Here is an 18,264-nt window from a genome sequence, read left to right on the forward strand (position 1 = left end):
AAGTCAACCACAATGTTTCACCAGTTCCGCTGCTTTAAAGGATGCTTTAAAGTAACTTTAAAGGATGGACTTTCTTGAGAGCTGCACAGTGCTCTTAACATTGCACATTCCAACTATAGAATGTACCGGAGGAAATAGCTGCATACTGTTGCTAACTGTGTAACTTTCATAAATACAAAGAATAATGCTTGCATAGTCTTTAATATGATCAATGAAAGATATACAATAAAGATTGCTGGTGTAATTTTTTTTTCTTTTTTTTAAAGAGACAGATAATTTTTAATATTTGTTCATTTATATTTTTAGTTTTTGGTGGACACAACATCTTGTATTTATACGTGGTGCTGAGGATCAAACCTAGGGCCCCACGCATGCCAGGTGAGTGGGCTACCACTTGAGCCACATCCCCAGCCCCCCTGGTATAATTCTTTAGACCTGCTGCTCCATCATAGAGCAGTGCTCCACCCGATCCCAGATGTTGTATCTTCTGTGTGTGTGACTCTTTATTTCTTTAATGTCCCATCAAACCTTGCCAGAACCTCCTAGTTTGGCCACACTTTCCGCAGCAATCAACAGTAACAAAAAAAAAAAATGAATAAACACCATCAATCTCTAATTAAATCACTTCATATAGTTTTTGATATGTTAAAACAAGGTATATGGAAACTAAAAATTCCTATAAAATCTGATGTGCTTCTCAGAATATTTAATAGTCTAACATTTTCTAATTCATTAAATATGGAAAAATTAGAGTTCTATCTGGGCATCCTGAAATGTTTAAACACAGTCACTGATAATCACAGAGGAAAAAAATAAAATACCAACTACATAAACACAGATATTCTCCATCTCAACATTTGCCTTGGGTAGATTACTGGTACGTTGATGATCTGGTCCCATCTGTAAGTATCCATACCCAATACCAAATATAATGAAAATTACTGATCCTATTTAATCACAACTGGTATATATTTTGGCCTCAGAATTGGCTAATATTTTCTGTTTTCTCTATTTCAATAGCATTCTAATGCAAACTGTCCTTATCACTAACAGGACCAAATAAATTTTCAGACTACTCATCAGCTTTTCACAAATGACCTGAGCAGAGACGTTTTTGCAGGAGCACATCGCAAATTGCTGACATCCTCCTCCAAGGTTGCTTGACACACTCCTTGAAGACAAGAAAATCTGACACCTTTTAGGCTGCCCTGGACCATGTGGCAATGTGTTCTTCACTTATCAGTTTCACTTGAGCTCCCCAATGACATCATCTCTAAATCACAGACCTCCATAAGGAATTCCTCCACCAAAAGGCTCTGAAAAGACAGGCACTTTTAGCACCTTCAGAGACTCCTGCACAATAGCAGCTTTCACAAACTCTTTATGATAAGGACATTATGGCCACTTGTGATGACTACCAATTACTGAGGTTCCCAGAGCAGGAAGCGGCCCCTCATGGACCTTGCTATATTATTATTTTTTAAAACCATACACTTGCTTTTTATTGAATTGGTGAATTTTACAGAGTTCCTGAATTAGTAAACCATGCCTGAGAATCCAAAGAAAACAATATTATGGACAAGCCCATCCACCCATCATATGGTTTATTAAAACTTGGTTCCTAATGCATTTTTCTTGGGGGTACTGTGAATCAAACTCAGTGGCACTCAACCACTCAGCCACCTCCCAGCCTTCTTTTTTATTTATTCTTTGAGTTACTTCTTAGAGACACGGTCTCACTGAGTTCTTTACTCCTTGTTATCCAGGGAGACCACCTTACAAATCAGAACCCTTGGGCTAAGGTTGTGGCTCAGTGGTTGACAATGTGCCTAGCATGTGTGAGGCACTGGGTTTGATTCTGAGGAAAAAAATTTATATTTATATATATAAATTTTTCAAGAAAAATGAAAAGATGGGCTGGGGATGTGGCTCAAATGGTAGCATGCTCACCTGGCATGCGTGGGGTGCTGGGTTCAATCCTCAGCACCACATAAAAATAAAATAAAGATGTTGTGTCCACTGAAAACTAAAAAGTGAATATTAAAAAATTCTCTCTCTTTAAAAAAAGTGAAAAAAAAAATCACAATCCTCCTGCCTCAGAATCTTGAGCCACTGGTATTTCAGGTGTATGCCACAGCACCTGAGGATTCTCAAGAATTTTGAGAATTGCAGAGTCTTTCATAAAATTTTTACAATAGTGGAATCTAACCCTGCTGCAAGTCTTTAAAACTTCTAGTACACTGTACCATTAAATAAACCTCTCCATGTTTATCTCAGTTTGTTCCACATAAGCATCACACTACAAAAGTTTGTAAGAAAATGCATACATGAAGGAAAATATGTGATTCAAGGTCCAAGAGGTTACTTGTTATTATGTTTGGCCCCCAAATTATGTCTTTGGTATCACAAAGAATATTCTAATTCTCATTTAATCATTGTACATTCTCACTACTTGCTCAGCTACAAACCCAAATCCATCAGAAGGTAACCATCCGCCTGCCAGCTCACATGACAACACTATTGTCCAAAAGGGACAGGCAGGTCCTGTCAGGAGATTCTGTAGCCCTCCTAGGAGTCTGATTCCTAAACTGATGTACTCACCAAGACTGAACTCCTACAAACAATGCCCACACCCCAGGACAGTTGCATTCACTCCAGTCCCTCACACTGCCCAGGAACAAGCCTGCAACTACTGCCTTTGGCAAATGGATTTATTACAAAGAAGTCCAGACTGCATCAAGTGCTCACACAACTCTATGCAATATTTCTACTAAATCAAAAATGTAAAACTAGGAAATTGCCACACTGACTCATTAGCTGCAAAGAAAGTTTTTGGAAATCCTGGGAAGCGTTCAAAACTATCTTTTAATGAAGTTTTACTGGATGGCTTAGGCTGTATTTATCAAAAACAAAAGGGCCACAGCACACTCTTTTGGCCTTCCTTTCCAAATGAGCACTGAGACACAGCAAATGGCTGCAACAGAGATAGCAGTGACAATCAACCCATCTTTGGCATGTTGGCAAACTTCAATATTTGGACACAAGTATGTAAGGAACTCGTTCCAATGATCACACAAGATCCATGACACCTGAATAGCTTGTGGGTGAGGTTTTGCTCAGGAGGCTTTGAATCCCTAGGACAAGTAACTGAATCCTTTACCCTGAGCAGAAACAGCCCTCTCCACAGCAAGTACTGCACAATATCACCTGATTGGAGGCTGTAGCTTTATTAGTGATGTAGGGCACATGAGGCTAGACACCCAAGGAATGTTCCAGGAGCACATTGATTAGCTGCAGGGTTCTCAGGGGTATCACAAAATTTTTTGGATCACTGCTTTGAATTTCATTGATCTTTATTTACATCCAGTGGGACAGGGATGGAGGTTTATATTTTTTGTGGGGGTATACATAAAGGTGTTTTTTGTTGTTGTTGTTTTGATTTGATTTGATTAGTTCACAGAAAGTGCTTTGTGTACCAATTTTAAGATTGGTCAGAGGTCTTCCAAGCTTTGCCAGAAAAGCAGAAGTCTGTGTTATAACCCACATTGAGATCTTTGCAAAATCTTTTCCTGACATTCTGTTGAAAGAAAATTATGGTGAAGGTCTCTTGAGAAGCTTATTTAAGATTATTTGGTAGAGAAGAGAGTGCCGCTGTATTAGGACATCAGACTGGGATGCTCCTTACCAAGCCTTTGGTCATGCAGTGTGTATTAAGAAAACCATCACACAATTTTCCCAGGGCTACTGAGGTACTTTAAACACAGAGAGAAATCAAGCCTGGTTTTTCTGCATATTCCACCTAAGTATTATTCATGGGGAGAAAACCAAAACTGGATGTAGTTTTTTTAAAAAAAATTCACTGGTATAAAAGACCTTTAAGAAGGAAGAGATCAGCTGCAATTGTGGAGGAAACACCTGCAGAGCTGCATCTGCTGATGTGGTTATCAGTGGGGTCCACACTCACAGCAGCAGCAAACTCACCACCTGAGTCACGGAGCGTTCAGTGCTAGAATGCCTGCCTAGCATGCACAAGGCAGGATTCGGTCCCCAGGACTGGAAAAATAAAAGAGAAAGCAATTCAAGTATAGGGCAAAATATATTTTGAGAAAGTGCCTCTCCAAACAATATACACAAATGATATTATCTTATAATGCTCTTTAATGTGCCTACATACAGCACAATACATGAGCCTTACAACAAGCACAAGTGACAAGTGTGATGGTCCCAGAGTCATCAATAGATCAATAAGCAATCAAGGAAAAGGAAGAGGCCAGCTGCAGGGTACACAGACACATCCCGATGGTCCCAGCTGCCAGCCTCACCCCATCTCAAAAAATAACAATTAAAAGGATTGTGGAGAAACTCAGTGGTAGAGCACTCCTGGGTGAAATCTGAACAAAGAAAGAGAGGAAAGAAGTTCAGAAGAGCCATTTCACCAATCTGTACCAAAGCCTGGAGTGGAGAGGCCTAAACTAACATACACAATATGTAATGAAACATTAGACTCAAAAGACTTAAAATACAGGAAAATGGAATCTAACAATAAGAGAGATTTAACCCAGAAAAACATATTGCTTTCAAATCTTCATGCTGATGCAATGCTCCTCTCCAACCCAGGGTGCAGTTTTGTTACCTCTGAATAGATTTAAAAAAAAAAGAAAGAAAGAAAAAAGAAATGAAGGCACACACCTACACTGGTTTTCTCAAAATAAATAAATAAAATGAAATAAAATTGAATTTTCCTCAAGTCTGAACAAGTTCAAATGGATCTGAAACAAGCAAAGTTCTCACCACATTTCTACATACAGGGATTTTCTCCAGTGTGATTTCTTAAATGCTGTTCAAAGGGACCTGGAAAGTTGAAAGTGTTACTGCAATTTTTAAAGATAGAAAAAGGATTTTCACAGATGTGAATTCTTTTATGCCTTTGGAGAAAACTCTGAAAGCTGAATACTGCCCCACATGGCTTATCCTCAGCATTTTCTACAGTATGACTCCTTTCATACAACTGAACAAAACTAGAACACCTGAACCCTTTATATTTCTTACTTGCATAGGATTTATTCTTTTTATTCCAAAACGATATTCCCAGTCCTTAGGGAAAAAAATGAGAAAACTAGATGATTTCCCACATTTCTCACATTCACAGGGCTTCTCTGCATTGAGTGTTTTCATATATAAGAAAGAAAATGAAGCTGACAGAATGTAGCAAATCCCCCAAATTCAGAGGGTTTGTTTTTCAATGTGAGTGAAATGGCTTTGAAGGCAACAGGGAAAATAGAATGATTTGTGATATTTTTCACATTTAAAGAGTTATTCAGTTGGATGTGGTGGTGTATGCCTTTAATTCCTGAGACTCGAGAGGCTGATTCTGAAGAATCAATGTTGGAGGCTAGCCTCAGCACCTTAGGAAGACCCTAAGAAACTCAACAAGTCCCTGTCTCAAAATAAAAAGTAAAAATGAACTGGAATGTAGCTCAGTGGTAGAGCACCACCAGACTAAATCCCCAGTGGATCGATTGATCGATCTCTCTCTCTCACTCACACACACACACACAAACACACACACACACACGCATTTTCAGCAGTGTGAGCCTCTCTTGTCTTTGAGGATGACATGAAATATTGATTTACCATATTTCACATTCAAAGGATTTTTCTCCAGTAAACTTCCTACATGTATATGAGTGAAACAGTAATAACAGAAGAGTTTACCAATTGTTTTCATGCATACGATTTCTATGCAGTATGTGTACTTTCACATGTGTGAAGCAGACAAGATGTGGCAAAGGCTTCTCCACGTTGTTGACATTCATTGGGCTTCTCTCCAGTATGCATTCTTCCATGTCTGTGAAGGCCACTGGATCTAGAAAGGCTTTGCCACACTGCTTACATTCTTAGGGCTTCTCTCCAGTATGAGTGTGTTTATGTATCCGAAGGTAAAAGGCAGTAGTGTAGGCTTTTCCACATTGTTGACATTCATAGGGCTTCTCTCCAGTGTGTGTTCTTCCATGTCTGTTAAGTTGATAGGATGTAGCAAAGGCTTTTCCACATTGTTTGCATTCATAGGGCTTCTCTCCGGTATGTGTTCTTCCATGTTTAAGAAGCTGACGAGATGCAGCAAAGGCTTTGCCACACTGCTTACATTCATAGGGCTTCTCTCCAGTATGACTTCTTTCATGTATGTGAAAGTCACCAGATCTAGCAAAGGCTTTTCCACAATGCTTACATTCGTAGGGCTTCTCTCCAGTATGCACTCTTCCATGTATTTGAACTTCACTGGATCTAGCAAAGGCTTTGCCACACTGCTTACAATCATAGGGCTTCTCTCCAGTATGAGTTTGTTCATGTGAGTGAAGGTGAGAGGACTGAGTGAAGGCTTTCCCACACCGCTTACATTCATAGGGCCTCTCTCCAGTATGAGTTCGTTCATGTTTCTGAAGGTAAGAGGCAGTAGTAAAGGCTTTTCCACATTGTTCACATTCATAGGGCTTTCCTCCGGTATGCATTCTTCCATGTATGTGAAGATGATGGGATGAAGCAAATGTTTTTCCACATTGTTGACATCCAAAGGGTTTCTTTCTAGTATGTGTTCTTCCATGAATCTGAAGGTCACCAGATCTAGCAAAGGCTTTTCCACACTGCTTACATTCATAGGGCTTCTCTCCAGTGTGTGTTCTTCCATGTCTGTTAAGCTGATCGGACTTAGCAAAGGCTTTTCCACATTGTTTGCATTCATAGGGCTTCTCTCCAGTATGTATTCTTCCATGTTTATGATGCTGACGGTATGTAGCAAAGGCTTTGCCACACTGCTTACATTCATAGGGCTTCTCTCCAGTGTGAGTTCTTTCATGTATGTGAAGGTCACCAGATCTAGCAAAGGCTTTGCCACACTGCTTGCATTCATAGGGCTTCTCTCCAGTATGTGTTTTTTGATGTATTCTAAGTAATCTGGGATAAGCAAAGTCTTTCCCACATACCTTACATTTGAAATGTGCATTCCCCGTGTGTGTGATCCTGTGCTTTTGAAGACTTGTGTGTGAAATAAAAGTTCGACCATCTTGTTTACATTCATAGAGTTTCTCTCCAGAATGCGTTCTTTCATGTCTTCTAAATAAGGAGGAGAAATGAAAGGCTTTCCCACATACCTCACATTGAAAAGGTTTACCTCCACTGTGTGTTATCATGTGTCTTTGAACACCTGGGAGAGAAGAAGAGGCTTCACCACATTGTTGACATTCATAGGGTTGCCTCCCAGTATGAGTTTCTTCATGTCTTTGAATGTCATTGAAACAACTGATGACTTTCCCACATACTGTATTTTCATGTGGTCTATCTCCAGTTTGGAACAACATTTGTGTGTGAACACTTTTGAGAGAAACCACAGATTTCCTATATTGTTTAAATTCACATGGCTTCTCTTCACATTCCTCATGCTTATAGTATTTGTGTCCAGAGTGAGATGTGATGTGCCTATGAAGGAATGAAGGACATATGAAATCTTTTGCACACATAATGAAGTCACATGGATTTACTCTACTAAAATTTTTCTTTGTCTCATTAAGAATTGGAATCGATTTGAAGGTTCCCCACACTATTCTGTGGGGAAAGTTTGAAGTTTACCATAGGACTTCTTTGAAGAAGCAGTGACCAGTACATAATTGATACCTAACTCATTCACAATTTTCTATTTATTTATAGGTCTTTACATTTCTACCAACATCAGGTGAAGGCTAGATTTTCTGACTTGTCAAAGTTGCCTGAAAATAAAGAGATTGAAAGGAAACAATCCTTTGCAACACACCTTCTCTATGGCTATTATTCACATAGTGATATTCACATATGCAATTTCATACTACTTTTTGCATGTCAAATACTTTGAAAAGACTGAATACCTGTTACAGATAAGTATATATTTCTGGTAAAAAATATTATAAGAATAAATACATTTCACATTATGCATACTTCTTTGGTTGGTTTGCTTTAAAAATCATATGACAGTTCTCAGATTCCCTCACGAATTCCTCTTGTGAGTACAGTTACCTTAGGTTGCTTCCAGAGCTTTCAATCTGATCTTCAGTGGTCTTGTCTTCCCACTTGTTTCCTAAAATGAGAACATAACAATATTTATGAATATATAGGAGCTAGAAATGCTTTGCCAAATTGTAGGTGCCATATATGCTTCAATAATACGTCAACTGATTTCCTTTTCACCTTCTACATAAATGACCAAAATAAACATGAGTTCCCTATTTGATTAATTTTTAAAACATCATTATTACCTATAGAAGCCAGGTTTCTGAGGACTTCCAGCATCACATCTCTGTAAAGGTTCTTCTGGGAAGCATCCAGAAAAGCCCACTCCTCCTTGGTGAAGTTCACAGCCACATCCTCAAAGGTCACTGAGATCTAAAATATACCACAAATGTATAGTGGAGGCCAGGAGAGAATGACAGCATGAGAAATCTGCACTCAACATGCATGATGTTCACATGATTCCCTGGCCTCCTGATTAATTCCATGATTTGGTCCATCAAATCTTTACTGCACTCAATTTCTTACACCCATTCCAACACTAGAAATTGGATACTCAGAAGGCAAACATCATAGTGATTTTTACCCTTCCTTTGGTGAGTTCACAGGAAGTAAGACAGGCTCCCAGATCACTCCTAACTTCTTTAATGCTTGCACCTCTATTACATGTCCTAGAAATGTCCTGTGTGGTACAGAGCTAATATAAGCACTTCTCATAGTACTTATCTTTAGAAAAGAAAGGTGTTGAGTAGAAAAATGCAGGAATCATGAAACTAAGCATTTGAGAGAGATTCTGCCAACTACAGTGGCTCCCGGTACCTACAAGGTTAATATAGGCAACATGGTATTTACTGATGTCTTGTTTCCTCTGAAAGTCTATTGTTCCATACTTAAAGAAATGCCTAGAACCAGCCTCCTCTCCCACCCTCTGGGCATGGGGTCACTAAGGAGATTCCTTCATAGACAACATTTAGACAACATTTCACACAGGTGGTCACAATGTGTTAACTGGAGATTGAGCTCATTCTGTGTGAGTACACTAAGAACAACTAGAAGTTTGCAGGTGCTGTACTCCAGAACAAATTTAGTCAACTAGCTTACTATTAAAGGACCAAAACAAACATGAGTTCTTATTTGATTAATTTAATTTATTTATTAATAAACACAACAATTTGATAATTTCTTGTGGTTACTGTCAAAGCAGAATGGGGTAAGTGGAAAGATGGCACGTGTCTTAGAAATAACTCAATGACCCAAAAAATGTCATCATGGGCTGGAGATGTGGCTCAAGCGGTAGCACGCTCGCCTGGCATGCGTGCGGCCCAGGTTCCATCCTCAGCACCACATACAAACAAAGATGCTGTGTCTGCCGAATACTAAAAAATGAATATTAAAAATTCTCATCTCTATAAAAAAAAAAAAAATGTCACCTTGTCCAAACAACAGCCTTACAAAGTTTTATAACTCTCAAAACAATCTTCTTAATAAACAGCAGGCACTACTTTTCTAAGTCTCACTGCAACAATGAATGTCCAATGATTGTCAAACTCTTCTTAACAGCAGCCGAATCACTACCATAATATACAGTCATGAGACACATACCAATGTTCTGCTCAAGGACATTTTGATCAAGGTTGGGCCACATATGCAATGGTTGTCTGTGGTGAAACAGATTCATTGTGCCTGTAGCAATGGTGGTGCAAACAAACCTAAGGCAGAAGCTCTTCCACAGTGTGGTAAAGCAACAAGTTTGTAGCCCAGAATTCTGAACTATCCCACACAGTCTGGGTGTGAAAGAGGCCACCATTCACATCTGTAAGCATGCTATGATGTCTGCACCGTGAAGGACAGACAAAAAGGAAATGTCCCTGCCACTTACACAGAAGCATACTCAAAGACTGAAAACATACAGAACCACCCCAAACAACAAAGAATCCAAAATTATCCTCAGAGACGTCAGCCCAACTCTGTCAGGACAATGATGCAGACAGGAGGGCTTCATGGACCTTCAACCAAACGGGAAGCACACTGAGGTCTCAGGATCACAGCAACACTCTACAGGACATAAACCATACCCCTACAAGTGCACCGCCAGTGAAATCCCATGTATGCTCAAAGAACATGAGAGCTAAAGCAGAAATCAGATCAGAAGAAGCTACAAGGCCTCCAGGGAAGGGGACATGAAACACAGGGCTCTGAACAGACACAGGACAAAGAGGTGACTCAAGAGAAAAGGTAACCATTTTGAAAGAAAAAAATGTAAAAGTCCATCATAGGAAATTCATAGAGAACACCAGAGGTGGCGCTGTATTGGTATCTAAGTCATCCAACACACATTTCAGAAAAGAAGAGCTAAAAGCAACCAATGAAACTGCCACTTCAGAAAACCAGAGAAAAAGAGCAAGGTAAACCTAAATTAACCACAGGAAGGTAACAGAGAAGGTGTTGATGAAACCACAATCAGGAAATCTGCAGTCTGCAAATCAAGTTCTTCATGAACATCAGCATCACTGATTAACTGACATAAGGCTAAGAATACAGAGGACAGGGACTGGGGTTGTGGCTCAGTGGAAGAGTGCTTGTCTAGTGCTTGGGAGAAACTGGGTTCAGTCCTCACTTCCACATAAAAAGAAAGAAATAAAAAGTGTAAAATATACAATAATATTAAAGAAAAAAACAACGAGGACTGAAAACCTACTAACAGATTTAAAAGTGTCATCGTCAACAATGCATTGGGACTTCAAGATTATCATAAACGTTCTTGACACAAATTAGACAACTTGCAGAAACTGGACCATTTCTTTGAGAGAGACAATCTCCTACAACTTACACACAAGGGGAAACACACAAAACAGATGAGCCCATGGCTGCTGGAAAAACACAGACTCAATAACTAATTACTTCCCAAAAAGGCAAGGCAAGGCTCTGACATCTCAAACAGGCTTCCATGAGACACATAAGAACTGCCACCAGTTTTCTACTTTTTTTCCAGAACATAAAAGCTGAGTTAACACCTCCTAAGTCTTCCTGAGGCAGAAGTTACCATATTATCCAAATTAAATAGATAAAGAAAAGTATTAAATAGAAAAGAAGACTATGAATGATGCTCATAATCATAAATGCAACATTTAATCATAAATGCAAAAAACTGTACAATGAAGTCATCACACTCCAAGTGTCTATGCAAATGATGTGAAAATTATGGGCACAGGAACCCTCACTGCAGTGACTACAGCAGCCATATCCAGAACGGCCCAAAGCTAGATGCAAGGAAGATGCACCTTTCAATACTGAATGGACAAGCTGCAGTTTAACCACACCAAAGAGCATCACCCAGAAAATGAGCTCTGTAGCCTGGAAAGATACCGCACCCTTAAAGGCAGACTGTTAAGTGAGAGAAGCCAGTTTGAAATGGCCAAGTGCAGTAAGATTCCAAGCCAAGGACATTCTGGAAAAGACAACATTATAGATGCACTAGCAGAAGTGATGAGTGCCAGGGACTTAGGGAGCAGAAAGGGAGGAAGCAATGAGGAGGAGTGATAAACAGGTGGAACACAAGATTCCCAGAGCAGTGAAATTCTTCTGTATGACATTATCTTGTATACGACGTGACACACACAATCACATCACAAGGAAGAGGAACCCTAAAGTAAAGGATGAACTTTGGCTTATCCTAAATGTTGCTTCATCCATTCTCTTTATCAAATGTTCAACACGGGTTTAGTAACTAACAAACACCCTACACCAATGCAATATGTTGAAAACAGTGGAGACTATCAGCTGGAGAGAAGGGGTATTTGATACTATGTGTAATGGTACATTTAATTGTCACCTTGATTGGATTAAAAGATGCCAATGATTAATGAGCTTCTGGGTGTGTCCATGAGGGTGTGTCTACAAATGATGGGCATATGGGATAGTGAGCCAAACTGGAGAACCTCTTAAAGCTAGGCAACACCATCCAATAGGATGGTGTCTTGGCTTCAGCCTCTCGGACTCTGCAGCTACTACTTCTCAAGCTCTCCAGCCTGCAGATGGCCACTGTGGACATCCACCTTCAGGTCAAGTAGGCCAATCTAATGAATCCCCTTTGATAATGCTACTTCCTCTTGATACTTTTCCTCTAGAGAACACTGACTAATAAACTATGTAAGCCTAAAATTGCTCATAAAAACAAAGTTTATCTAATGAAGAAGTAAATAAACTACCAAGCCGTGAAGTTTTAAAAATGTATACATAAGAAACAATATTATATGCTAAATACCTTTTTCATAATAATGCAAAAATAAAGCAAAGAGGAAGAGTCATAGTTACAAATTTCAAAAGTGTGAACAAAAGCAAGAAAACTGATTTTCAATACTATTTTCATCTGGAAAGAAATTGGATGATAAGTCTTCAAAACTCATTCCAACTGCTGGTGGAGTGGTGTGCACCTGTAATTTCAGCCACTAGGGAGGTCAAGGCAGGGAAATGGCAAAAGTTTCAGGCCTGTCTCAGCAACATAGCAAGACACTCAGAAATTTAGTGAGATTGGTCTTCATCAAAAATAAAAAGGGGGTCTGGGACTGTAGCTGAGTGGCAGACCACTTGCTAACATGTGTAAGGCACTGGGTATGATCCTCAGCACCACAGAAAAATAAACAAAATAAAGGTATTCTATCCATCTACAACTATACAAAATACAAAAAAAAAAAAAAGAAAAAATAAATAAATAAGAAGAAGGGCTGAGGATGTGCTCAGTGGTCGAGTGCCTGTACGTTTATCCCCCAGTAAAACACCTGCCCACCTCCAGAACGTTGCTCACAAATTAAAATTTATTTCTGGAAGATAACGAAGAATGAGCAAGCCCATGGCATAAATTCCCAGCACTCAATAAGTAAGCAAATAAATAAACAACAGTCTACAATACTAATGCTCTTGGGCTGGACAGTAGCTTGGTAAAATACATGTAATGAGAGATAAAAATGATTATAATACAAAAGGTACACAATTAGAGGCATAAAACCACACAAAATCAGTGGAAAGACACCACACTTTCTCACAAAGAAGATTGAATGTTCCCATGATCTAAACTCTCTCAAAAAACACTGAGCATTTCAGCAAATTCTGTAAAATTTAGGGCATGGTTTGTTGTATTTTGGAGGTAAACTTAAGAAAAACTATATCTAAACATGGAAATAGGAGGGTTGGGATTCTGGCTCAGCAGTAGAGTGCTTGCCTAGCACATGAGAGGCCCTAGGTTTGATCCTCAGCACCACATAAAAATAAATAAATAGGCATTGTGTCCAACTACAGCAACAACAAAAAATACTTTTCAAAAAACTGGAAACAGTACACTGTATCTAAGACCAGCCAAAATGTTGTACAGGACAGAGAGAATAGAGAGAGCATTTATGTTACTCCCAAGTTTCATAAGCTAAAAGGCTAGCTCCCAAAGGCGTGGCCCTACGAGGAGGCAGTTGGGAGGGAACAGGAATTAGGTGACATGGTGAGGGGATCAACACCCTTATTTAGACACAAGGATCTCTCCTTTGCAGAAAACAGGTGTCATTTACTCTTTCACTGATATTCAGTGATTAAATGATTACAGTTGGGTATTCAAGGTATTGCCAAAATTGTCCTTACAATTTACAATGAAGACCAGTGTGATGGTGCACACCTGTAACCCCAGCGGCCCTAGATGATGTAACAAGACTCTGTCTCAAAATAAAGAATTTAAAAGGGGCTGGTGGTTAAGCACCTCTGGGTTCCATTCCTGACAACAAAAAACCACACAGTTAACATGAACCTGCCAAGTTCAGTCAACAACGGTGAAAAACTGCCATCCTTTGTCAAAATCATCACCTTGTGAAGGACAGATACTAGTTTTCATGAAATCACATTCATAAATTTATCCACCACTATTTTTGTAGAATTGGACTCAAATTCTGCAGCAATAATGCAAGACAGAGTTTCTATGTATCTTACGTGGTATTTTGGAATCTAGGGTTGGATTTCAATTTCAAACCACTGAAAAGACAAATCTGAATCTTACAAACTTTCTATACATACTCAGGGGTAGCAAAAGGTAAATTAGGTAATTAGGTGTTTTCTTTTCCTTTTTTTCTTTTTTCTTTTTTGTTTGATGCCCCCGAGATTAAACCCAGAGATATTTTACTACTGAGCCACATCCCCAGTCATTTTTATATTTTATTTTGAGACGCAGTCTCACCAGGTTGCAGAAGGCCACGCTAAGTTGCTAAGGCTGTCCTCAAATTTGCAACACTCCTGTCTCAGCCTCTGGAGCAGGAAGGATCACAGGTGTGCACCACTGTATCTGGCTGTAAGTTGGGATTTTTTACAAAACAACAACAAAAAAAAAGGTAGATTTTAACCCACCTCTCTCTTGCCTCTTTAATAATATTCCATCCAATTTGGCTCTGAATAAATAAATCTGGGCCTCAGATAAGTGAGCACATCATTTCAAAGTGCTACACAGAAAGCTTTGGTGTTGAGAGAGCACAGATGTGTCAGGCTCAAGGGACAGGGAATGTCCCTGACTGCAGGACATGCTTCCTCCTGGTCTTGCTCATGGAAAAAGCATCCAGGATCACCCTCCCAGGCACCTGGACCATGACTCCAGTCTATGAGGCTTTTCAGGTCTGCACAGCTCTGCCCTGGGGTGGGTGGTCCTTATGCTCTGGGACAGGTTTTGCTCCTTCACACTGTGAGAGACTGAAAGGGCAGGAGTCACTGCTGACCTGGCCCCTCAGCACCCGCATCCACAGGCTGACTGTCCACCTGTCTCCAAGGAATGGGAACAGAGCTTGGGGAAAACTAGGTCCCAAGGAAGTAGCTGTTTAGATCACGCCTTTTCCAGGAGATTCCTCAGCCCAGGGCCCCCAGCAGCTTCCCTGAGAGGCTGCACCCCACACCTCAGGTTGTCCTCTAGGAGGAGCTGACCCAGGGCCTGACTGAAATTCTGGTCACCCTGCAAGGCACAGGGCAGCTGTGGGCACTCTGTGGCAGCTCCAGGAGAGGATAGTGGCTGAGGACATGGGACACTGGGAGGTGTCCAAAGGGACCCTCTGTCCAAGAAATTTGACATGGTGTCTACACCTAAGGAAGATAAAAGAAAAAGCACAAGATTTTTACAGCTGTGAACTCAAATTCTCTATACAGTTGCATCTACATCAAAGAACCTTCAGAGTACTTGACTTTGCCTAACTAGACCACCATGAGGGTGGAAAGGCAGGGTTCTGTATGGAGAGCAAACATTATCTTGGGCTAATCCTAAGCTCTTCAATAGCCAATCATCTTAATTTCTGTATCACACCACAATCTCAAAATTTCTCAGAATATATCACTGACCTTACCAGACATCTCCAAAATCTACCAAAGCCCAGAATGCAATAGCAGACATACAGAAGAAATTTTATTTTTTTTCTTCTGTGCCCCACCAAACTGATGTTCCTACCAATGCAATTGGTTAATGCAGTGATACACAGTTTCTTTTATAAAAGTTCATGGAGGCCAGGCACAGTGGCACACAACTGTAATCCCAGCAGCTTGAGAGGCAAAGATAAGAGGATTGCTAAATTCAAAGCCAGACTCAGCAACTTAGTGAGATCATGTCTGAAAATATAATATAAAAAGGGCTGGGGATGTGGCTCAGTGTTTAAGTGCCCCTGGGTTCAATCCCTGGTATGAGCAAGGAAGGAAGGGAGGGAGGGAGGGAGGGAGGAAGGGGAAGGAAGGAAGGAAGGAAGGCAAGAAAATAAAGAAAAAGAAAGAAAAAAAGAAGTGATGTAATCTCTTCCAGGGAGGAACACACACATCTTCAGGGTAACTTGAATCCATGTTCCTTAGTATGATAATTAATATTTGGGTTAAAATGAACTATTTTCTGTAGCTGGGGTTGTCGATGCCTTTAAACCCAACAGATTGGGAAGCTGAGGCAGGAGAATCACAATTTTCAGGCCTAGCTGGGCACCATAGCCAGATACTTTCTGAAAATCATACTGAAAAGAGCTGGGGATGAAGGACAGTCAAGGAATCAGACATTATTATAGTGGCATCCCATTTTTTCACAGAAAATTTTAACTGGGTTTCTCCAGAAATCTTCACCATGGCTAATTTTAGGACTGTCAACAAAAGAGTGTCCACAAAAAAAATTCAGTGTAGATAAACTTCCTATTTTTGTGTTGCCCTATTTTACTGGGCTGCTAGTCTGGAAGAAATCAGCACTCCAGGTGCTGGACTCCCCCTTACTAATTTTTTACACACTTGTATCCAGTATAGTAGTTTGTAGAAATGTGCAAACAAGGCCTCTGGCCTTGAGCTGGGTTTCACAGAGAAGTCACCAACTGGGCTCCATGGTAACAGCTGGTGGGGAAGGAAAGAAAGGGGAGAAGAAGCTCTCCCCTCCTCAGGTGCTGTCCTTGAAGGGTTAACTTGGCCAGAACAGAGAAAGAAAAACCTGCTTTTATGTGTGTGATGTGACAACTTGACTATGATGACTCCACTTTGTGAACTCAGCCATGACACTCAAAAAGCTCATGACTGGGACTGTTTGTATACTTTTGTTCATGAAAATTCCCCAAGAACACAGAGTGATCTATGGGGCCAACTGGAGACTACCTGAATACAACTTTCAGGCTTGCTTACGTTGCCTGAACCCCCAAACTTCCCTTTTCTGGTTTTTGTGCTTAAATATGGAGCCAACTGAAGGCAGGGGCACCACTCTGACCATCTCATTCTTTCGAGAGCAGAGTGTGTTCCACTGGCCAGCAATAAAGGCCTAACTGGAATGAGACTGTGTGGTCTGAGAGTTCTTTGGGGGTCCCGGTATTACAATGTGAACTTCTGAGTCCCTCCCCTTACATGATGGGAATAAAATTCTGAAACCACCTGAACTCGGGGTTCAGGGGATGGATGGATTCATTACAGCAAAAGCAGTGCCCTCTGAGACTGGCTGCAGCCAGATAAACCTGTTTCCAGCTACCTTAGTGCCTTACCTCCTTTGTCCCTACATCATTATTATCCTGTGTGCTTACCTAACTACAGGACTGGTGTGACTCTACATCATGGACTCTCAGAAAAGGGAGCAGTTATACTCGATTGATGTAGCCCAGGATTCCATATCCCTGGGATCTATAAACAACCCCCTTATTCCCTTTAAAGCAGTTATTTTGACCAAACACAAGGAAGTGTTAAGTGATCATTCTTTCCCCTCAAGGATAATATTCACAAATAGAAAACAAATGCTTTCAAAAGTGTTGTTCTTCCCAGGGACATTGGCACAAGCCTGTAATCCCAGATATGCGGGGAGGCTGAAGCAGGAGGATCACAAGTTGGAGGCCAGCCCAGCTTCCAAAAACACATGGAAGGGAGGAAGGGAGGGGGGAAGGGAGGGGGGAAGGGGGGGAGGAAGGGGGGGAGGGGGGGAGGGGGGAATGAAGATTGATTGATTCTTTCCAATATTTCACTAAGCGATAATGACAATTAGCAGACGGTGTCTATTTGAAAGGAGTGGGAAGAAGGAATGTCTGGCTGAGCTGTGAGGTGGAGGGAAGGTGGCCTTTTAGAAGGCAGGAGGCGCCTGCAATGTGGAGGACCTCCACTGGGAGGAGCTCCACTGAAAGAAGGAAGGTACATTTGTGGCCCTGCTTCCTACACGTTGGGAAAAGTGAGTGCGGGCCACAGGTAGGGAGCAAAGGGGACACCTGGGAGCTGAGCGTCCCTTCCAAACCCAGGGAACCAGGGGACAGGGCCCAGGGCCACCCGACAGCGGCGACTCCGCCGGCACTCGGCAGCTCACCCGCCCGCCGGGCCCCAAGGCCGGTGCTGACCGCCTACCTTCGGCGAACTCACCATTTTTAGCTTGTCTGGTGACCTGACGTCCTCTGGAGGAAACTCCGGGCACCCGAGATCCCCGAGAAACGGGCAGCGCAGTCACCTGGGTCCCTGGAGCAGAGAACTCGGGGCCTGGAGCAGGAGTAACCCAGTCGGTGAGGAAGAAAAGCCCGCGAGCTTGCGGAAGCCCGCCCTTCCCTTTCCTCTGCGCACTGATTGGACAGTTCCCCGCAGCGACCCGGATGGATGGCCTCCAGGCCCGCCTCGGCATCGTGACTGACAGCTAACATCATCCAATCACTGGCTGAAATTAGGTAGAGTGACAGATCCTTGGCCCCAGCCCTCTTCAGGAGGAGCTTCCCGGCTGTGCTGGGAACTAATCCAGGTGGGAAGCCT

General features: G+C 41.3%; 1 protein-coding gene across 1 annotated transcript; it reads right to left on the reverse strand.

Moving 5' to 3' along the window:
• Window positions 1–3,335: 3,335 nt before the first annotated feature.
• LOC139703014 (zinc finger protein 709-like) lies at window positions 3,336–18,055 on the reverse strand. Its single transcript, XM_071605874.1, has 4 exons — window positions 17,887–18,055; window positions 8,283–8,409; window positions 8,044–8,104; window positions 3,336–7,473 (listed from the first exon to the last, which is right to left on the reverse strand). The coding sequence occupies exons 1-4, from the start codon at window positions 17,887–17,889 to the stop codon at window positions 5,898–5,900; spliced, it is 1,767 nt and encodes a 588-aa protein (XP_071461975.1). The 5' UTR covers window positions 17,890–18,055; the 3' UTR covers window positions 3,336–5,897.
• Between the last annotated feature and the right edge of the window lie 209 nt (window positions 18,056–18,264).

Source organism: Marmota flaviventris, chromosome 20, assembly GCF_047511675.1.
Source record: "Marmota flaviventris isolate mMarFla1 chromosome 20, mMarFla1.hap1, whole genome shotgun sequence".
Taxonomy (NCBI): domain Eukaryota; kingdom Metazoa; phylum Chordata; class Mammalia; order Rodentia; family Sciuridae; genus Marmota; species Marmota flaviventris.

Excerpts from the sequence above, each read along its gene's own strand:
- LOC139703014 (XM_071605874.1), bottom strand. Across the intron at positions 8,105-8,282 it reads CAGAAACCTGGCTTCTATAG|GAAACAAGTGGGAAGACAAG; the intron begins GTAATAATGATG and ends TTCTCATTTTAG. Across the intron at positions 7,474-8,043 it reads AGCTCTGGAAGCAACCTAAG|GCACATCACATCTCACTCTG; the intron begins GTAACTGTACTC and ends ATTCCTTCATAG.